The sequence below is a fragment of the Mustela erminea genome, chromosome 8 (assembly GCF_009829155.1).
Source record: "Mustela erminea isolate mMusErm1 chromosome 8, mMusErm1.Pri, whole genome shotgun sequence".
NCBI lineage: Eukaryota > Metazoa > Chordata > Mammalia > Carnivora > Mustelidae > Mustela > Mustela erminea.
In genome coordinates this window covers 58,851,539-58,875,218 of record NC_045621.1, presented here as the reverse complement: position 1 = coordinate 58,875,218, position 23,680 = coordinate 58,851,539, and the positions used below count along the sequence as shown (strand labels likewise).

The 23,680-nt window shown below is 36.5% G+C and overlaps 1 protein-coding gene across 7 annotated transcripts in view; it reads left to right on the top strand.

Moving 5' to 3' along the window:
* Positions 1–23,680, top strand: part of KCNH7 (potassium voltage-gated channel subfamily H member 7) — a 494,539-nt gene that overhangs the window by 368,768 nt on the left and 102,091 nt on the right. For all 7 annotated transcript variants that reach the window (XM_032355760.1, XM_032355759.1, XM_032355758.1 and 4 more), the window contains one exon: positions 1,859–2,073. In XM_032355760.1, coding sequence (XP_032211651.1) covers positions 1,859–2,073 — 215 coding nt within the window. The remainder of the gene's footprint in view (positions 1–1,858; positions 2,074–23,680) is intronic.

Here is a 23,680-nt window from a genome sequence, read left to right as displayed (position 1 = left end):
ATATAGGTCTGGAATATAGCCATAAAATGATAACAAAAAAGGAAACGCTATCTAGGATGCGTTACAATAATAAATCACTGGTGTGTGGTGGAGGCTTCTAGAGAGACCTAGGGGATGGTGCTTCTGTCTGAACTGTCTGAACTCTAAATTAATATGGTACCATTTTGGGGTCATATTTCTCTCTTTGTCATATAAATAGAAAAAAGAATATTAATATGTATGCAAATGAGAGCATATTGGACAATAAATGCCCAAAGAGCTCAATGACATTTTTCACCTAGATGAACTTGATCATGATCATGGATAAAACTCAGAGAATGAATAGAAATGCACCTCAAGGAACACAGTATCTGCCACATAGGTGAAATTCTCTTAAATCATTTTAAACTTTTATAATAACCTAACATGTACTTTTATAAACGAATATAGAATGAATTTTCTCCAAGTTAACTATGAACTAAATGATGGATTTTTTTACTAGCATTATATTTGAGCTGAGTTGATTTATTATTGTGGTTCAAAATATACAACCTGTAAATCTAATTTTCAGGTGGTTAGACCTTGTTTGGTACATAAAGTGCTTTTTAACTCCTAAAATATGTTTCATCCTCAACAACAACAAAAAATAGCGTAAGGCAAAATTTGCTGACTCGCAAGTTTAGTCCTGCAGTTTCTATGTTTGAAGCACTCTTGAGATAGCAGGATAACAGCTGGGTAACACTCATAGGCTCAGGATTTCTATAAAATTCTTCTTGATGCTAATTTTTAAGAGCTATATAATGGTAAAAGTTGCAAAACTCACTGTACAAGAAACTCTTTGGAGCATTTCCTGACTTTCCATATGCAACACACAGTAAGTTCATCTCCAGATGTAGCTGGTCAGTGTATTCATCCTGGACAAGGGGGCCAGGAGTCCTAGAACCTTGACCAATTGTCTTCGCAGGGAAGAAATGAAATATGAGAAGTGACCAGGTTTGGACAAACAGTACTAAGCTCTAGCTATAAGATGAATAAGTTCTGGGGATCCAGGATATAGCATGATTTACAAAAAAAAAAAAAAAAAAAAAAGTAACCAGGTACTGCTGACCCCAGCCCATTACCTAGCTATGTCACTTCAATCATATTACATTTGTCAAAGCATTCTTCTGGAATGGTCTTTATAAAGGACCACCCCCCCCGATCGAGAAAGTCTTAAATTTAAATAAAAGGAGAAAAAAAGGAAAGATTTTTAAAACTTCACACAGGATTCTAGAGTTTTCAATAGACTACACACACATATACACAAAGACATTGGCCCTTCTCAGTCTTAGCTGAAATTCCTCCATCTGGGCTTAACTCTTCTAGAAGTTCTTTAAATCATCTCATACAAAAAACTCAGCTGGCTTGTCGTTTGTCATGGCCAAGAGAGAGGAGTAATGCATATTGGCGCTCAGTAGACAACCTGTTCAGAAATGTCATCGCCAACATGATTTTAACCATAGGCAAGTCCTTCCTTGAATAATCCCTGGATCATAAAAAGATATTCTTGAGAAATCAATTTAGCCAATAATAGGCCAATAATAAGGAGTTGAGTTTTTTTTTTTCTTTTATTCCAGCCCTTAATGAAAGACGTAAAGCCCTTAATGAAAGATGCCATCTGGGTACTTACCTTGGACCCCATCTTACCCTCGGATACTCACGTGTTGCTCCATTGGGCAGACAGTGACCCTAAACTTGTGTTCAGGAATCAGCTGGCTGCATTTAGTCCCTCCCAAAGCAGGGTCACACTGGCTGTGGACCATTAGCAGGTTGTTCAGGACCATCTCTTTCTTCTGTTTCTCGTGATACTGCTTTTACAAATATTTTCCAATTTTTTTAGGGCCTTTTAATCATATCAAGTCAAGCCTCCTGGGATCCACGTCAGATTCAAATCTCAACAAATACAGCACCATTAACAAGATCCCACAGCTCACCCTGAATTTTTCAGATGTCAAAACCGAAAAAAAGAATGCCTCCCCTCCTTCTTCAGATAAAACCATTATTGCACCCAAGGTTAAAGATCGAACACACAATGTGACAGAGAAAGTCACCCAGGTAGGATATGATTTTACTCTCAATTTTAACTATTTCCAAGGTTCTCTATACTGTAAAACACATGATTTTTCATGTGAATGATTATCAAAAGAGGTAAGATATTTATTTGCACTTCAATTTATCTTGAAATGTTGGATAACCCTCTAATGCAACAGATAAATAAAACTATAGACTGTGATTTTTCTCTACTGCAATATTAAGCAAAAATGGGCTAACTTAGTATTGTTGTTCTCTTTGTTACAGAGGTGGTTAACCTGCTATTCATCCTGTTTGGACATTTATTGTTTTGCTGCCATGCCTGCAATAGTAAAGCATGGTTTCTTAATATAATGGCTGTGACTCTTGAAACTTTAGGTGACTAACTGGGATTTACTCTTAACCATGACCTCCTTTTTTGCACAAACTCTACTAAGCAGACTCAGCTACATGTCAGTTGACTTGAGGAAAAGAGCTGAAATGATTAAAAGTCAGAGTAAATAATACATTTCACAGGAACAATATTTTATTGTTTTCAAATAAATATTACAATTTGAACTAGGGTTAAAAATGTACTGTCTAGCAGGAGCCCTACTTTAAAGAATAGATAAAAATAATTTGTACCTATTATATTAAAATACCAACCTAAGCAGTATCTAGCTTTTGCTTACAATGCACTTACATTGTTGGGAATTCATGACTCTAAAATTTGTGTCAAATAAACAGTTCTTTTACAAACACTTTGCTTGGTAGGTTTGCTCAGCAAATCTTTTCAAAAAGAACTGTCACGATACCCAATAGTGCAATTGCTGGGTCATAGGGCAGTTCTATTTTCAACATTTTGAGGAAAAAAAAAAAAAAAAAGAACTGTCACGATATAAAGGTAAACTTGGCCCCAATCTCTGCCCCAAGCCTTGAATATTTTGAATTGATAAAGTTTTTGTCTGTAATTATAATCACTACCAGCAGTACTAGAGTCATCTCTAAATAACCCATTATGTGTGCTGCAATAACTATGGAAAGACCGTGAGTCAGTTATAAATAGATCTGAGTCTTCTGTTTGAGATGAGAGATTTTTACATGCCATACTTTACTATGTGTATTTGTTTTATTTTTTTATTTAAATTCAATTAATTAACATAAAATGTATGTTTCAAGGGTACAGGTCTGTGATTCATCCGTCTTATACAATATCCAGTGCACATACCCTCCCCAATGTCCATCCTCCAGTTTTATGTATATGTATATGAGGCTTTCTACCATGTCATACTGGAGAGCATCTCTAGTACATGCTTTAATATTTATGTAGTAGTGAGGTTTTCTACCCTTAGCATTTCACTTTTCTTAACTTAGTAAACTGGAAATGAAAAATAATTTGTAATAATCATATTATACTTCTATTATTTATAATGATTATTTATAATAACCCTGTATCATTGAAATTAAGAGATTTCAGAAATTGCACAGAAGACTGATTACAAATATTGGGGTCAGGACCCTGCCAGTAGCCTAAGTGAGCAGAGTCACCAGGACAGCCCAACAGTGGTGGAGAATATAGGGAAGTGTAGAGTCAGGGCCCCTCAACAGCAGACGGTTACCATTCAGCTCGAGACGACTGTGGTCATGTAAGATTGATGAAGCTTTCCAAATCTTCCAATCTAAAAAAGAAGCTGGAAATCCAAGATTTAAGATAAGGTCTTACTTTCCAAATGTTGGCAAACTCACTGAGAGTGCTTTTTTAAGCCAAACAAGGCATACCTTAAAGTCTGGGCAGCCAAGTGTGATCTCTGCAAAGCTTTCCTGCCCTTGGTTTACCACAGGGTCCACCCTATCCTGTCACATTTAGCCCACCCTCTGTGGCAGGAGAGCGTGACATGCATGTGGACCAGAGATGGTGCCTGCTTTAAGGACTTTCTAGGGCTGGTGAGAGAGGAAACATTACAAATAGCTATAATGAAATTATGCTCATAATGAATACAGGAACACACTTAGGGTGAAAGTAATTATGCTTTGAAAGGAGAATTTTCAGAGAAGAAAGATGTTGATGGGACATTTCATCTGGATCTAGAAGGTTACTGTCACATGGAGTAGTAAGTGATTTTAAGAGTGTAAGTTGGAGTCACAGGCAGTTGTGTTTTAATTTTGGCTAAGTCATTTATTGTATGCCATGGAGATGAGTGCCATTTACTGTGTGACATCAAGGCAAGTTTTAGTGACAAAACTTATTTCTAAGTGTTGATGTAAAAATTAAATAGAGTGATGTGTGGAAATGTTCATCACAGTGCTAGGTATATAGCATGCAGTATTAGTCATTATTCTGTTTAGAATGTTTTTGTATGACTTCCTTCTGCCCTCCTCACCATCTCTGCATCTCACCATTCTACCTCAGCAGAACCTAGTAAAACACCTGACGGAGTGGAGTTCATGAAATGTTTACTGAAGGAAGGGAGGGAGCAAGGGGACGTTGGTGCAAAGGGAAGGGGTGAGAATCCTAGGCAGAGAAAACAACAAAAAGAAAGTTGTGGAGGCACAAAAATCCATATGTCTTCTGAGAACAGGTATTTTCCTGGCCCAGGAGAGGATAGGCTGGGCAGGGACTTACAAGAGTGCAGTTTTCCCCTCTTGGTGGTTCTTCACTATGTTTTCACAGAAGTGCCTTGGGAGTATACGTAAAATGGGACAGCTACCATCAAACACTTGGCATTCTTTTAAGGTCTCATGCTTTCTTTTTAAATTCCTCTTTTAAGGCACCTGGGTGGCTTAGTCAGGTAAGCATCTACCTTCCGCTCAGGTCATGATCCCAAGGTCCTGGGATGGAGCCCTGAGTTGGGCTCCCAGCTCATCAGGGAGTTTGCTATCCCACTCATATTCTCTTTCTCTCTCTCAAATAAAATAAAAAATTCCTCTTTTATATTTGCCTTCATAGTATCACAGTATTTGTTTAACATTTTTTAAAAGATTTTATTTATTTATTTGACATAGAGCGACAGCGAGAGAGGGAACACAAGCAAGGGGAGTGGAAGAGGGAGAAGCCACTGAGCAGGGAGCCTGATGGGGGGCTCGATCCCAGGACTCTGGGCTCATTCCTGGAGTAGAAGGCAGATGCTTAACGACTGAGCCACCCAGGTGCCCCTTTTGTTTAACATTTTTAAAAAATGTTTTAAATTACTTACCAATGAGATAATCCCAAGCCCTCAAAAAAAAAAAAAAAAAAAAAGTCTTTTTCCTACAGCTTTTCATAATTTACCCAAATAGTATAGTGCTCCTCCCAGACTCCAAAGGACCCCATCTGAAAAACAATGCACCTTAAAGATGTTGGAAGATTTGGATTGGATACTATTTTGTAAAAGATCACTGTTTTTTAGCAACATGAAAAAATACAATGATAGGAAGATTATGAAAACAGAACACTTAAGTGGCTACAGTTCTGGCTAAAAATCATGAGGGACTAAAAAAAGGCTGGGACCAAAAACTAGAAAGAGGTGGTAGGAATGCTCCATCTTCTTTTTCGTGCCATTCATACCTCTTAGTAACAAACCTGCCAACTGCCTACACGTAAATCCAAACAAGGTAGAGGTTGAATATTGAGAAATTCCTCCTGCAGACATGATTCTGGAAAGTTTGTTTAAATACTTGAAAGCAGGATTAGCCTCACTTAATGTTTGTGAAGTTTCCTCATCATAACTGTCTCTGGAATTTCCATATTCACAACATAGAACACCAATTGACCTCCAATCACTAAAATACTCTGTTAAAAACCCAAAGATTTTACTATTCCTTTTGTTAGGTTTGTATGGAAATTCTCCTCATTGAGATATTCTAACTGTATTTCTATAGGCAGCCAGCAGTATTTTCTTTATCTAAGGTTCTTATTTGTTTTATTCCTTTATTAGATCTGTATGGTAACCCTTTCTTCAAAAGAAATCAGGGTTTTGTTCATAGAGCATTCAATAGTGAATTTTAAATACTCCTCTGAGCACAACATTAGAGCAGATATCAAGAAAAAAGGCATAAAATGAAAGGAACAATTAATTTCTGTTCATGTTATGCTCTATCAATATTTGGATCTTATCTCTATTATACATTCGTTAATTGCTAATTAGCCAAATTTTTATTTCTTCCCCAGCTAGAGTGAGCTTCTTCAGAGTAGGGGCCATGGTGTTAGTCATTCATTCATTCATTCATTCATTCATTCATGCATCCATGTATTTGTTCATTCACTCAATAACCATTTATTAAGAGCTATTATGGGGGTGCCTGGGTGCCTCAGTGGGTTAAAGCCTCTGCCTTCAGCTCAGATCATGATCTCAGGGTCCTGGGATCAGCGGGGAGCCTGCTTCCCCCTCTCCCTCTTCCTACCTTTCTGACTACTTATGATCTCTCTCTGTCAAATAAATAAATAAAATCTTTAAAAAAAAAAGAGTTATTATGTACAGTGATAATTTCTGGGAATTCATGTGAAAAGGCAATTACTATACCTTTGAGAAGTGAGAGAGATAGACAAGCACAATCAATGGGCATTAGGATGCAGTGTGAAGAATTTTACTACAGGAAAACAGTGCAGAGGGTACTGCAAGAGGAAACCTTACCTATATTGGATTTTGGGATGGTGGTTGGGGAATATAAACTCTTGAGAAATTTCAGGGTTAGGAATTAGAATCTGGAATGGGGCCCATTTGGGGAACTGTGAGTACCAGAAAAGGAATGAAACATGAGGTGTTTGTATCACTAGTACCTACACAATGTATAAAAAGAATCTTTAAAGATTGGGAAATGGACCACTGAAGACATTGAAGAGAATCTTTTAATTGAAGAGAATTAAGCAAGAGTAACTGTTGGTCAAAAATCTCCAAAGCAGATGCTTGCCTTCCAGATTCTCCTCATAGGCAAGATGCTGAGTCTGACTCTTGTTTCAGGTCTGGAGACTTTTTTCATTGGCTGGTCTTAGAGGCCAGACTTTGGGAATGCACTAGCTCTTTATGTCATTTCCATCTGACCTTCTCTATTAATTGGAGAAAATAGAAAATAACTCTCAAAAACCTGTATTTTTTTTTAACTATAATCTACCTTGTACAGGCTGATGTGTAGTAGGGTCCTTCCTCAGAAGACAGGGCCTTAGTTGGCTAATTCTTACCAAATTCCAGTGGAGTGGTGGAGAGAAAACTCAAAGAATTAGAAGAAAAGTTGGGTAGGTGGAGAATAAAGATCTGCTTTTACCATACATTTGTTGTTCTCAGTTGAGGATCAAATTCTTGGCTATATCTGCCCCCTTTTAAATAAAAGTAAACTGAACTTTTGCACTCTTGTATGATTTCATTATGCCTGAGACTAATTCTAGTTCAAATTTTATGCTAATTTTTAGGATAAAATGTATTATTTGTCGTCATGTTCAGCTTTTACAAACTGGTATTAGATCACTCTCCCTGCATATGCATAAGAGTATCAGGAAGATTTAAGAAGGCACTGTCGGTTCCAAATATTTATTGACCAGTCACAGGAGACTGTATCAGTCAGTCAATGCCATAACTGAATGTAACAGAAACCCAACTGGAACCACTTAAGCAAAATATGAAAGGAGGAGGGGGAAGTTATTGGGTCACATAACTAAAAAGTGCAAGGACAGATCTGCTGTGGCCATGGCTGGTATGTTCATTGTTTGAACATGTGATGACATTCTTGCCATCTCAGCCATGCCTTCTTCTATATTAACTTGACTCCCCATCTTATGGAACCAAGGACCTCAGTCTCAACTCACATAATGCTCACAGTTCGTAATCCGATGAGAAGGGCATTCTCTCCTCTGGTGTCCATTACCTTCCTGAGAAAGTAGACTCCTACTGGCCATCATGGGCCCTGTGTTCATCCTTATGGTCTAAGAAGCATAGCCCCTTGGTCAATGACCACATCTGAAAAATGCTGTGGGGGAGGAGAGGCTCTAAAGAACAAAAACAAAATAAGTGGCCCATTGCAAAGATGAAGATAGGAGTTCAAGCTAAACATGAGTCTCTTTCTCTCTCTCTCTCTATCTCTCCCTCCCCCCTCTCTCTCTCACACACAGACACACACACACACACACACACACACACACACACCCTACTTTGCATTATGCATTATGTGCTGGATAAGCACTAGAAACATAAAAGTATAAAAACTAGTACCAGTACTCAAGGGGTAATAAACTAGTCGGAGAAACACTATATAACAATATATAATAATAGCATTTATAAGTACTAATGTAAAAAATGCTACAAGATTGTGAAACTAAAAGTAGTTCACATTTCCTTTAGACTCAATACTGGTTGTATTATGATCAAATAATTCTACAGCTTATTGCATGAGTACTTAAGAGGAATGTCTGATGAATTTAATAGAAATCTGTATTGTGATCATCAGAAAATCAGACAATGAAGGGCCGTAAATGAACCAGGAAACTTTAATTTGGTGAAAAGATGATGAGGAAAAGAATTACTACTAGTCCACAAGTATAATTTTTCCATAGTTCCACTATTAAGAAAATAAGTTTTAAGAGTGATCAGAGACTTAGGTCACAAGAAAGAAAACTCTGAATGTTTAAAAGGCCATATAATCCTGAAATCCACATGGAAGTCTAAAGCCAGAATAGATTCCTGTTATTTAGGATTCATTTAAGTGTATTATTGGCATGAAAATAGACTTATGATAGACTTAATAATAGCTGACATTGATTGAGCATTCACTATGTGCCAGCTCTATGCTAAATGGTTTAATGGATTATCAATTTGAATCCACATAAGAGTCCTTCCTGTGAGTTGGTACTATTATTAACATCTCCATCTCATAGAGGAGGAATCAAACTTAGAGAGAGGAAACAATTTGTCCAGGTCACATAAGGAAATGGGGGAAGTAGCCTTCAAACTGAGATCATATGAGCCCAAATTTGAAGTTCTTTATCTTTAATGTACACCCTCTCTACGAGTCTATACTGGGTCCCTACAGGCCCGCTAGATCTGCGAAGAAGTTAGGATGGCATTTGGACATACCTATAACATTGGACTGTTTAGTCAAAATCTTAATCTAAAAGTTTAGTAGCAATTTACCAGAAAAGTGAGTACTCAGAAATAGGGAAGAGGATACAGCAGATTTTCTCTAGAACTCCTCAAGCTTGTCAAAAAGCAGAAGAAAACAATCCTTAACAGGGAGCTTCATTTCAGCATTATCTTTTGTGTAAATTTCTATCCTGTTTTTCTTATGCTAATTTTAGATTAGGATAGAGGATTTTGGGTTTTGTTGGTGGCATGCCACTCAGTTGCAGGAAAAGCAAAATTACACTGATAGTACTGACATAAAGAAGAGCTCAAAGATTATGGCTTTTTATTTTCCACTGACTTTTGTCCATTGCAAATATGCTCATTATCTCTTCATGTTTCTCAATGACTCTAAACTTATATTTACTTTTGACAGAAACCCAAAACAATGCTTATAATTCAGGACTTGTTTAGAAATGGAGATTGACTTATAATAGAGGGATAGTATTGATTTTATTAGCTAATGTTTAAAATTATTAATGTATACAATTTTTGCATGTCAAATAGCCTCAATAAAGCCACAAATAATAATTTGTCATCTCAGGCTTTAATAGTACAAAATTTCTTAACACTTTCTGTGGTTCCTCTCATATTGGATAAATTTAATCCTAAACTTTCTTCAATGACAGTATTAAAAAATATCTTTCTGAAGCAACTACAAATTAAAAGTGGTTTTATATATAGGAATAGTTTCATTAGTGATGCCATTGTAATTCTAACTCCAGTTCAGATTCTGACACCAGCTGGATAGCCTACAATTCAATTCAGTTATGACACTATCGACCTGGGAGATATCACCAGATTTCACGAAACTCCCCCCTCACTTTGCATACCAACCACAAGTCCAGGTTGTCACCTGTGCTTCTGACTGGCTGGCTACACATAGGAGGTCCTCATAACCTGTTCCTTGGGCTTGACTACTTTGTTAGAGCAATTACAGAACTTTGAGAAACATTTACTTATGTTTATTTTAGGAGGATATTACTCAGAAACAGTCAGATGGAAAAGATGCACAGGGCAAGGCATCGAGAAAGGTGGAGAGTTTTCAGACCCTCTCCTGGCCCCATCCTTTTGGGTTTTTCTGAAGGCTTTGTTACATAGATATGATTGATTAACTCATTGGCTATTGGCTATATATTCAACCTCCAACCCCCTTCCCCACCAGAGGTAGGAGCTGGGACTGAAAGTTCCAACAATCTAATTACATAGTTGGTTCCACTGATGATTAGCCTCCCTCCACAGGTGACTTGAGAGGACCTAGGGGCATTCCAGAGTTACCTCATTAACATAACAAAGATGTTTGCCACTCTCTTCACTTACAGCAGCCAAGTGTTTAAGAGCTCTGTGTTAGGAACATGAAGACCAAATACATATTTCTTGTTATAGACCATAATATCACAGTCATGAATTAAAAATTACATTTCATTGGGGCACCTGGGTGGCTCAGTGGGTTAAGCCTCTGCCTTCAACTCAGGTCATGATCTCAGGGTCCTGGGATCGAGCCCCACATCAGGCTCTCTCCTTGGTGTGGAGCCTGCTTTCCCCTCTCTCTCTCTGCCTGCCTCTCTGCCTACTTGTGATCTCTCTGTCAAATAAATAAAATCTTTTTTAAAAAATTACATTTCATTTAAAAGTCTCTATTCAACAGTTATTTTTATAAAGCCTCACTGTTGCTTCACTCATGAAATTACAAAAAAACAAAATTCACAATACTTCTACAGTATGTTTTAAATGTTTTTCTAAAACATTTCTTGCCTAAACTAATATAAAATCATGCAAACCTCAATAAAACTGTACAGATCATCTTGAACTGCCAGAAATAGTAATAATCATAAGATTCCAAATTAAATATGAAATGTAATGCAGAAGTTCAAAATTTCCTCTGAATACTTCCAATTTAATATGATGTAGTTTTGCATTCATTGTCTTATTATTATTTCTAGAATACCATCAAACCTGACACAGCAAAACAGAAATCCCCATCTAGTGTTTTCCCCATATATTGGGTTTGATCTATGCCTATATACGCACATTGAAATGAAAAATATATGTGGATGCTACAAGTAGGAATAAAGCACATTCATCAGGATCATTATGGATTCAGTATTTGTGAATGCTTACCAACTGTAAGTCAAAGTTTTATGTACAATAGTGATGAAAAAATGTGTAAATCAAGGTCCTCACCTTCAAGGGCCTTTTGTTGAATACAAAGCTTTGATCCTAGATTATGTTATCTAGTTTTCTCTGGGCAAATAGATATATTCTAAGACCCTAAGTTATGATGAGGAAAACATTAAAAGTAAATACAGACATTTAAGTAAAAATTGAATACTACAAGCATGCTGTTTGCTGTTAAATGTAAAATAAAGATAATTCATTATTTTGAAAGGTGAAATAGGTGATTTTTAAAATGCAACAAATTAATTTTTGTCTATTTTCACTAAATACTATATGCATATCAAAACTGATCAATATTTGCTGACATATTCTAAATTAAAACATTAAAATTAAATACAGACATTTAATTTATTATTAAATTATTACTAATTAGTAATAAATTAGTAATTTATTACTAATTAATTTAATTAGTTTTATTTCAGTTTAAAACACCTTAATTAGCTCAAAAGTCATACTTTCTGTACTCTAGATGATGAAAGAACAGCATCCTTATGAAGCCCTATTAGCAATAAAGCCATAGCTTGTAGGACAAGCACTTAAAAAAAAAAAAATAAATAAATAAATAAAAAAAACCTGTTCAGCTTTGTACATTCGTCACATATTTTTAAATGAACGAAGGAGGAAAATATCGCCTCCTTTAAAAGTTTTGTCAGCCAAAGAAATCAGGTTGAAAATAGATGCTTGAAGAAAAGAAGTAAAATATCAGTGGTCAGAAGAACAGGTAAAAACAATTTGGCTCAGCATACAGAGTGATAGCCTGGTTACTATAGCAACAGAGACATAGGAAGATTGTGGATATCTGTTGCCAAGATGTTTCGGTTTTATCCCCTCAGTTAGTGTGAGGCTTGGGTTAAACTCAGACCCAGAGACAGAAAGGACGTTTTAGAGGGAGAGTTTCTTTGCTCATTTGGCCTCATGGCCTAGGGGTTGGGACAAATAGTTCAAAATAGGTTGCCTAATGAGAGTAGGCAGGAGTAAATTTTTCATGTTTCACAGGATGAGACTCAGGCAAATGATTTTTATCAGCTATGGAAATTCCAGAGCAGACATGGCATTTTCACATACCCAGGCAGCCAAGGTCTTGTAATGTTAAGTAGCTATGAACTGTCCCTAGTCTCAGGAAATGAATTCAACCTTGGAACCTTATTTAAAAGGAAATCCTAAATAAGACAGCAAAAACAGAATAAAATAAAATAAAATAAAATAATAAAATAAAATAAAATGTCTCATTGGTTTTCTGGATGGTGAAATTGTGGGTAATATATTTTCCTCTCTAACTCTAATTCTCTGTATTGTGGAAGTCACATTTATAATGGAAACTATGTAGTTAGATAATAAACCCTCTAAAGCTCAATTGCTTTAAAAGAGTTCATTAAAAAGCAGTTAATCTTCATAGAATTTAATATTCAAAGGAACTTTAGATAACGTCTTCTCTAGATTTTTATTCAAAACTTCCTGGTCAATGGAGTCATCTGGAACACTTCTCTCTCTCTCTCTTCTCTCCTCCCCCAACACATACACACTCTGGAAATTCAGTAAATTTCAGTGGAGTCTGAGGATTCTGAATTTTTAACAATCTCCATTCCATTTGCAATCTCTATTCTAACATTTTTAAGATCAGGAGAATTTGGAAAGTATGAATGTAGCCCCATCCATTCATTATGCCACTGAAGAAACCGAGAAGAGAACCCAAGTACAGATTAAGGCTTTATGGTTCTTCATTGTTATTCTATCTCTTTCTGTAGATTTCTGAATAAGATAAAACTTGTTGATTCTTATTTATGCAATTCTTATTGGAGAAACAGACTTCCTTTCATAGGGAAACTACTGATTCCAGGAGAACCTACTGCGATTTTCACTTTCTGTGCAAACACTCTTAAGAAACAATCTCCATGTAAATTTGTTTGCCTATGTCTCCCAAGTATTTTCCAGAAGAAACGTTTTCTTATTTAAATACCACTCTCACCTCTCCCCAGCCCCAGATTAACATGGCAAATTAGCACATTAGAAGTTTTCAGAAGTCCTAAATTAAAGAAATCTGTACAACTTTGCTTTACCCAATATTTTTTGATGAGTATTTGCTTGATGGATGTTTACTTGACCAAATATTTCATATTTTTTGATGACAGAACACGGGTTTTGTTTTTTGGGGGGAGTTTAGGTTTGTTGTTTTGTTTTTTGTTTTTTTGTATTGTTTTGTTTTTGGTTTTATTTTTAGGTGATATCTACATCCAACATGGGATTCAAACTTACAACCCTGAGATCAAGAGTCACATGCTTGACTGGCTGAGCCCACCAGGCACCCTATCAGAACCTATTTTTAATTGTTTGTTTGTATATAATACCTATTGATATTCTAGGGAATTCATATTTGAGGGGAAATTCTGTAGGAAATACCAGCCTAGACAAAAAGCTTTTTCATGGCTAACTGTGGGCACTGTAGTTCAACTCAAACATGGATGTGTTAGAAATCTTAAAACTTTTAAAAGAAACAAGACTGGGAGAGGCATGAGACAATAGTGGTGGGAAGGTGGTAGTACATAATAAGTACATTTTTCTTCATTGTTTTAATGAAGTCAACTTGGGTTTCTTTTCGAACAATGTCCCAAATATAGAACTCAGCTTAAAGGGGCTGGAGAAGACACCAATATATTCTTTTCTCTGTTTTAAATACATCTGCTGCAAATACACCTGTATTTTGAAGCTGACTTATTTAGAATCACTTAGGTAGAAATAGAAAAATGTGAAATGCAGGATCATGAAGAAGAGACCTAAAAAGTATCTCAGTCTTTCTTCTGAGACTACCATAGTTAAGGCTGACCTGCTGTATAATAGTGGCCATGTTGCTGAGAATGGAGAACCTGCTTTTTCTGCCCCTTTTCCCAGTATCCAGAGGTTGGTGGTACTAAGAATATCACTTTAATGGTGGGGACAGAGGTTAGGTGGCATGTGGTAAGAGGTGAAAGAATCAAGCTGACAAATCTCCATACTATACCTAGAAACACAGTCTTCATTTTCAGGTCACGGCAACCATGCTAGTTGAGATCGAGTGAAGGAAGTCAGAAGAAAAAAAGAATGTAATGGAGAAAAATATTCTAATACTACTTCTTGGTTGACTGGCAGCTGTCGGTTGAGCTATACAATCCTGTTTCAGGTGATAAGCTGTCATTTGTAAATTGTGCCCATAGCTATATCCATTATTCATGGCTTGGTATTGGAGAACAGTGATTTCAAGCCCCTAAATTTTCCTACCTGCAGGCACCTGAATTACTTCCAAAACTAACTGCCATATTACTTCTCGTGCCCTTGCATCATTTTTCTACCATCATCAGATCCTACCAGCCCACTTTGTGTCTCAGGTGAAGCACATTCCTTCTCTCCCTTTCCTATATTTCCTTCCATAGAAGTGAATGCATAAATCCTGATGGATGAAGTACTTTAATTCTAGTAAATGGACAACTGCAAGCATGAAATTTCAGTATAAAATTAACTGGGAAAAAATGGTATTTTCCAAAGAACAAGTATTACTGTCCATTCTATACAACTGATTGCTTGAAAGTGAGTAAGAACAAAGGCATTAACTTTGTGGATTTTAAAAAGAGAAATCATTACCATATTTTTACATACTAGAATTATTTCATATTATTTCAAATTATTTCAGCTTAATAACAACTTAAAAACAAATTAGTCCAGTAGAACCAGAACGGCAAACAACTGTTGCACAGGGAAATTGAAGGAATCTTGCCTTCAACAAGACAGATTTACTCTATCCTGAACCTTCAAAACCTCCCCCCTTTTTTTAAGTTCAGGGAGAATATCAGAGACATAGGTTCCTTAGCTCATATTTCCATGCACCTATCTTCTGTGGCATATCAAACTGCCGATAAACATTATTATACATTGAATAGCTAGATTGTGATATACAATGACAGTGGTGGTCTTTGTGATTTCTTCACCATGTTATTGCTACAGCTATACAGAAAAGAAGACTGTAATATAGAGAAATACTCTAGTGCTATTTTGGAGGAAGTCTCCTTTACAAAAGATGATTGTTCCAATAGTTGTGAAACTTTTGCTCCTTAAAGTGCTGGGTGCCAATAAGCAGCTTGGGCCCAAGGGGACAGAGCTCCGGGACCTCCACTGTATGGCCACGTTGGTCAGATCAACTTTATTCTAAGCGGCTTTATGTATTGACATTTAAAACATTTAAAACATGTATAATGTTTTGAGGAACTTGAAAGGGTCAGACACTAAACTTTGCTCTTGTTCTGCTATTTATTTTGTACTTTCCTTTATCAAAACTACTTTGACTTTTTCATTCTATTTCATTCTATTGATTCTAGTCAAGAATAAAATTTTATTGAGAATTTTGAGTTAAGTGAATTACCCAGAGTCCCATAAATTGTTAACTGCATATTCAAGACTAGTACCTTCATTTCTAGACTTAGAGTCCAGGATTTTTTCCACTTGGTTTGCCCTCTTGAGAGCCGGACCATTTTAATTCCTGTATTTGCTCCTTCCCACCTAATCTGGCAGAGCCCAAGAATCCAATCAACTGATTCAACTCCTTCTAATTGGTCCGATTCCTAACTCCAATCCTCTTCTTTACAAGATAAAGTTGTTCAAGAAGTACAAATAGTTACTACTAAATATAACTCTACATAACTTTTTAAAACCAAGTAAGCAAACAGGCTACTTTTTTGAGGATGAATATTTCACTACCTGCCTCAAGAGTAAGACAGAAAATTAACTTTGTGGAAAAGCAAACAACATTTTTTTTTTAACACAGTCACTAAAATTTGGACTGCTATTACTCATTTGTTCTGAGAATATTCTCAGAAAAAAAAAAAAAAAATCTGATGCTACTTTTGTGCCAACAGGTTCAAATGTAGAATTGATACTGTCAGGAAGATACAATATACAAGAACATTTAAAAAGCAACAAAGAAAACAGTGAACTTTTGTTCCTTAAGAAATTATTTTTATCATTGAAAAATAAGATTCCCAAATGTGGTCAAGAACAGTAATTCTACATTGCAAAATCCCTTGTCCACTTTATGTAAAATTGAAATCTATATCAAAAGCTAGATAGCAGTATATAGAAATATATACCTCGTGGGGATGTGGGGGCTATAACCTAAAACTTGATTTCGCTAGTATGGCTCCTTATCCACAGTATTTGAAAAGGTTAAAATGTAAGATTTTTAAATTATTTGTTTTAAGATAAGACCTTTAAAAATATATCCATGTTTTAACACATGCATCTCTATCTCCTACCCACATGGAATATCAAACTGGCTATTTTTAAATTTATGAAATTCAAGAATGGAATTTGAGAGCATGTATAAACGAGAAATATACCTTGTTATTGGTTCTTCATCCTATTTTTATTTCCATAGCTTATGAAGAGTTAATTCCTTATTAATAGGATAGAAGTGCTTCCCCATCCTCAACCCTTGAGAACAAACCCAGAGCACAAATACTGCTACATAACAGTTATAAGAATTTTCAGTTACAACATGTGAAAATTAGCCTGCTAATAGCTGGGATATGATTATATTCAGTTGACACTTGACATTCACTTTGTGTTCCAGAAAACATTAGGAATAGATTCTGAAATTTCAGGGAAATATCAGTTTAGTGCAGTTATCCAGTATAGGAAGGAGAGATTCCTGATTAATCTATAAAGGTTAGGAGACCTTGCTTCTGGAACATTTTCAATTCCCTAAGCTTCTGTAGCTGCAGAAAGCAACAGACATCAATAACCTCATTCTCTTCTCTTGCTTTGGCTTAATGCTTCACCTGAGTGACCTCCTGCACACCTTGATTCTGGTTCAACCAATGAGTTCAGTGCAGCTATTTAAAAGTACTGGCATTGTTTGAAACAGTTGTTCCCAACACTGTCTTAGAAAACTTTGGAATTTTAATGACTTAATTCCTTTTCTGCTCTATCACCCACATGAACTCAGTTCATTGAGTTATATATTGCTATCCTTTGGAATTGACTCCTCTCATCTGTCTAGAAAAATACACACACACACACACACACACACACACACACACACACACTACAGAAGACATTTGACTATTTCTTCTCCCCAGAGCAATCAACACTATGCCTATGTTCCCCTTCCTGTCACTTGTATTCTTACTCCTCACCAGCACATACTCTCTGTTCTGGGCAGTCTCCTTATGTCTCCAGTTTCTCCACTTATGATAAGACCTGGATGTTTGCTGGCAGTGATCCCTAGACTTGCAATATTGTCATCCTCTTCTCTATCAGATCCTACCTATTTCTGAATTTTGTAGCATCACCAGGTAAATTTGTCAGCTACCATAGCCTGTGTTGACCTCTCCTATCCTTAAACTCTAAGGCACTTGGTCTATTTTCATAAAACTAAACGATTTATTTTCAGGTTCTTTTGTATATCTTGGTAGATGATAGATAGATGATGATAGATAGATAGATAGATAGATAGATAGATAGATAGATAGATAATAGATAGATAGATAGATGATAGATAGATAGATAGATGATAGATGATAGATAGATAGATGTGCATGAGCCTTCATAATAACTTTTTTCACCTCCTAACTATGCCTTGTGGAATAAGATTATAACATCTTTAAAATATGCCCCCAAAAACCTAGCCACAGGGCTTACTCATCAATTGGTATTCAGGCTCAGTAAAATCACATTTTATATAGTATATTCTTGACACATACAAGAGAGGATTCTAACTTCTGATAATACTTTGGTAATAAGGAATAAGGACATTCTGTGTCCATTCATTTAACATTTTAAGTTCCTTCTAAGTACCAGGCATGTCAAACAAGACACAGGAAAATTAATTCTACTCCCACTTTATAGATAGATGATAGACAGATAGAGAGAGGTACATCCTGACAGTCATGGTATGTATATATATGTAATAGAAAAGAAAAAACATACATATTTTCTCCTTTTTATCAATGAGAAAAGAGGCAGGAAATGATAAGGAGACATTGTGCTGGATAGAACAATTGGGAGAGGACCAGCCTGGGCTGATCTGTAAGAGGTGGCAACTCTGATACTATTAGCTTCAAAATGGAGAATGAGAATATCATGTGGATTGAAATTCCAGGCCCCATCACTTAGTACTGCCCATGTTCTTGGCGACATTGTTTGATCCTTCTGGTTTGAATCTGTAATTAGGATCTGAATAGGGATAATTTCTTTCTTGTTGTAGGCACTCTTCAGGTCAAAGCAGAAGAGCAAATGGTTCTCTAATTCTTCAGGTACATACCCAGTGCCTATTCAGAACAGGATACTGTGTTGCAAATCTGGTTACAATGGTAACACATCCCCACCATTTAGTCATGTGGACAAAGATCAAAAGATTAACAGAACCCATTAAGAACGTGGTAGAAATTATACTGTGGCATATGGGGTGATCTGTGAGCAGAGAAAAGAGTATCTAACGGAATCTGGAGGAGTCAAAGGGGGCAGTGCCTGCACTAAAATATGAAGAGAGAAGGTGGAGGCTGGGAGGCAGCTAGAGACATGCATAGTAAGGATAACAGTACATACAAACATTCATGCAGAGATTTTCAAACCAAATTAATGGGGGAGACAAAGTCCCAGAGGCCACTGTAGAAATGCCTGGTGAGAGAGCTTCTATATCTGAACTGCCCTCCTATTTCCTGCCTCCTCTTCCTTGACCCCCTTACACCTAGTAACTTCTTGCTCTGTAAGGTAGACCATTCTTCCTGGTCCGTATTCCAGTCCAAAATGCTCCCTCTGTGTCATGGATGACTATCCCACAGACTATCCAAGTGTTTTGCAGTAATATACAAAATTATAAATAGACTTTGTTTACAAGTAAATTCCTCCAGTTCTTCTCATTATAATGAAAATCCATGGTTTCTGAATTTTTGTTAATTTTGCTAATTTGATGGAATATTTCATACAAAAAGCTGCATGAAAGCTGGGAGTTTTGTTCTCACTAGGATGTATTTTCGTCTTGAAGGAGAAACTCATTAACTCAAATGAATCTTTTATTGATGGAAATGTCAGGGAGGGAGATGAGGGATGACAAGCAAAAGAAAAGATATTTTTAAGAAACAAGCCTTCTGGTTCTGCCTGGATCTTTCCAAATTCCCTGCCACACCACCTTCCTAAGGTACCACTCAACCACATTGCCATTCCCATTCCCCTTTCAGAAGGAGTTAAGGGCTCAGTAAAACAGTTTTCTCCTGAAAAAGGAGCATTAATTGTTATTCAGAGTAAATTTATGAATATGCTGAGCTTCCTGCATTTAGTGTAGACTGAACCATTTGCAATGTAATAATTGGTCAGGAAAACTAAGAAAAGTGCTTACTTATACCACAGGTGTCTATTTAAAACAGTAACATTTCAATAAACCTAGATTTAAAAAAACAGAATTCTTATATGAACTAATCATAACTTCATTTTTTATGGCTTAATCTAATACCTGCCTTCAACTAGAGATTTTCTCACCTCTCATAAGATCTTGAAATAGCTTCATTAAACCCTTGAGAAATTATGGTCTCCTTGGCAAAATCATTCTTCACAAAATATCAGGTTACCTTTGCAATGCCTTCAAATAAAATCTAAGATGACATTGTCATGAAGTAGAAATTAAAATAAATTCTATCCCCTATCTTGAGGATCAGCCTGTACTTATTCCCATTCTAAGAAAAATGAAAAGTCAGAAATGAAAAGAACTTAAAAAGGGGCATCAGTAGGAATCCTGTCTAGGCCCCTCCAAATACATTCCCAAGTAGGTGGAAATATTTTTGTTCAGCTCTGAAAATCTGATTTTAGCCACACTTCAGTCATCGTGCAAATAAGAACAATCTTTACCACACACACGCACACACACTTCTTCAGTGTTGTGTCTCAGGTTTAATTCCACTGCCTCTACCCTTTGGAGACATCCTTTATTGTGTACTTATGACATATAAGACATGCTCTACCTGCTATGCAGAAGCAATTTACATAGTGACTTCCTCTGATGAGTCTTAGTTGGAAGACTTTTTATAATATATGACATAATAGGAGAATATATTAATGTACTACAGAGCTATGTATGTTTAAAAGGTAATGTGCATAAGCCAGACTTTATTTGCAGTTAGCTTATGGGTAAAGCTTATATCTGTGTGGTCAGGAGTAACTTCATGGAAAACTGGAATGGGCCATGAACAGTGGGCGTTGGGAAGGGTGGAGAGCGCCAACATGATGAGCTGAGGTGAGACCCAGCTGTGGAAGTGAGGAGTGCCTATGAAAACACTCCTGGTCTCAGAAAAGTTATTATGACCTCACACTTTTTATTCTCTATATCCAATTATTTTAGATCTTACTGAGTTTTTCAGATGAACGTCCCTCAAATGCCTATTTATCCTGTGAATATACATATTTCTAATCTATAAAATTTGAAATGAGGGTAAAGCATGTATTATTATTTAATTTATGCTTAAATTGTAAAAGCTAATTTCTCATTCAGTTGAATTTTTAGTTGTACTTTGGGTACCGATCATTTGCTCTCATAAAGAAATGTGCTTGCTTGGAATTCAGAAAAATATATAAGGTTCATAAGCCTTCTATTTTACCAAAAATCAAGCCCTGGCAGTCCTAAACATAAAAGGAAACATTTGATCGATGTGTAAGGGTATCCTTAGCTATTTTAAAAATTAGCATTACTGGGAGCCTGGGGATCTCAGTCAGTTGGGCATCCAACTTTGGTTTTAGCTCAGGTCATGATCTCATAGGTCCTGGGATTGAGCTCCATGCTTACTGGGGAGTTTGCATGAAGATTCCCTCTGCCCTTCCCCTCACTGATGTGTGTGAGCTCACTCTCTCTCTCTCTCAAATACATAAATAGTTGTTTTTTTAAATTACTATTTAAATTTAAAAGATAAATAATTTACAATCAATTTATCAATAAATATTAGGTATAACTTCAAGATACTGAATGACCATTTATATAACTTAAAAGAAGACTTCTAGATCCTCATATCCCCCTTTCCTGTTAGAGGAAGTGAACATTTTCCAGTAATTGAGTCATCCCTACTTACCTAAATTTAGAGTGCAATACCTCTCCCCTCCCTCGTGGTTTCTATGAACAGATCTGAAGCTTTCAAAATAAAAATTTCCCACATGTTTTATTTGTATCAGCTCTGTTTCCTTCTCAAAAGCGCTAGGAAAGCCCAGGGAGCTACAATGATTAATGACCTGTTCTAGAGTCTAACCCGCTCTGTAAAATGTGCTGCATTCCAGAGCATAAAAGAAACTCTGAAGTAGGTCAGGAGCTTAAACGGCCCAAGGGCCTACCTTAGACTAAAGGCAAGCAAGTTTGAAGTTAAATTAACACCAGAACTGCAATGACTCATGATTCCATGGCTCTACATTGGATGGGGAGGATAGAGAACTACTATGTGTAATAAAGTCCTAAAATACCTAATTCATTCAGACTTACACAATTTTGAATTTGAATTAATTCCGATGATGGCCTAACTCGAAATAGTTCTGAGCTTTCTCTAAAGTTGAGGCGGGGGCAGTGGAGGGGAGAATTTGCAAAATGAATTCAGGAAATATTTAGCCTATGGGACTAGAGACCAAGAAAAACTGATCAAGGATTACTTTAGAAGAGTCACAGAATGAATGTGCCAATTACAAATAATTCTTACTAAACTTGAGATTTTTACAGCAAACAAGTAGATTAAATCTACAAGATGTTCACCACTGAGGTAACACACGATACTCTGTGACCTGAAGCAGGTCACCGCTGCTTGCTGGACAATCTGTTGGCCTACTTCCTTCTCAAATCATCTATAAAGCTGTCATCCACATGGGAAGACCACCAACATTCCCAAAGCTGTAAAGAACTACTTTTGGGAAAGGATGGGGGATTGATGGGAGATGGTGACTTCTCCTTATAGGAAAGACCTAGATTCCTAGGTCCAGGAAGTGACTGGAAGCCTCGAGATTTTGTGCGTGTGAGCCCTACCTGTCTCTGATATCACTTCTATGTGCCACCACCCAACCTAGCCAACTTCTGTTCAGATACCATTTCCTCAAGAATGCCTTCCCCACCCTCACCAGACTAAGTTAAAATCACTCAGTTTTACATTCTCACAGCACCTCCCTTTTACCATTTATTACATATATCACAATTTTAATCAAATCTGTTATGCCTGTCAGGGCCTTAGTCTCCTGCTGAGTAAATCCAAGCTGGGTGAGGAGGGCTCTCACCCCGGAAGACTTATCACGGCAGGAAGTGCTGCAGAGTGTCAGGAATGATCACAAGCCCCCAAACTTTCAAGCGACTGCCTTTAATTGTTACCATGTCCCGGACAAAAATTACACACTTCTCTTTCATTCCTTTCTTCTTCTTCTTCCTCTCCTTCTCTTCCTCTTCCTCCTTCTCCTTCTTCTTCTTCACTCGTGTGAATGACAAGTTTCCTGTGCCTAGCCTAAGCCTCAGATGTCCTATTTCCTAACTCCTGAGGTAAATGAAACATGAAAGACGTTCAGGGATGCATCTTCTGCTCCTCACCAAACCTTGTATTGCAAAGGGAACTTAAATTATATGCATAACCACTTTTAACATCTGAGAAGTTATGTTTCTACTGGAAGTAACAATAGAATCTTATTTTTTGAAGCTTCATATTTGCAAATATTCTCTGGGAAGGTATTCTTTCTCCTAAATGATATAAAATGTTCTCTGCCATTATCATTTACTACAGATAGTATAGGGGTTAACCTCTGATCAGTTATATCAAGATTTAGTTGTATTTAAATGTGTTTTTAAATATATAAATAAATGTACTAATGAATCTATAATTTTAAAAATACAGAGTAAATTACACATAAGTTAGTAAAATGGAAGTAACTTGAAATGAACTGGTAAGAACACCCTTCCTTAGTTTAAGATTTACGACCTTTATTTTAAATATATATTACATTAAAGATATAAAATCTACCATAAAAATCACCTGGTTTCACCTACTGTCTTCATAACAAGGTAAATGATAGTTTCAAGATAATGAGTTTTTCTGAATCACTGAATGTATCTTATCTGACAGTAATCCAGGCAAATATTAATATTTTGGCACAGCCTTTGGTATAATGAATATGTCGTAGAGGATTAGCACTAGAAGTTTGCTCTGTGTATAAAATTCAAGTGTAATTTTTACCAGAAAGTTTAAGGACATTATTTCAGCAGGTTACATTGAGAAAACTGAGGCTTGATAGATTGAATTTCATTAATGGGTGCCAGATGCCTTTAATGAGATGCCAAGCTTCGGGGGTTTCCTCCAGGTTCTAAATGGTCAGGACAAGGCTTGCCAGTTTGCTTTGCTGAAAGCACAGTTTCCCCTCAAAAGGGT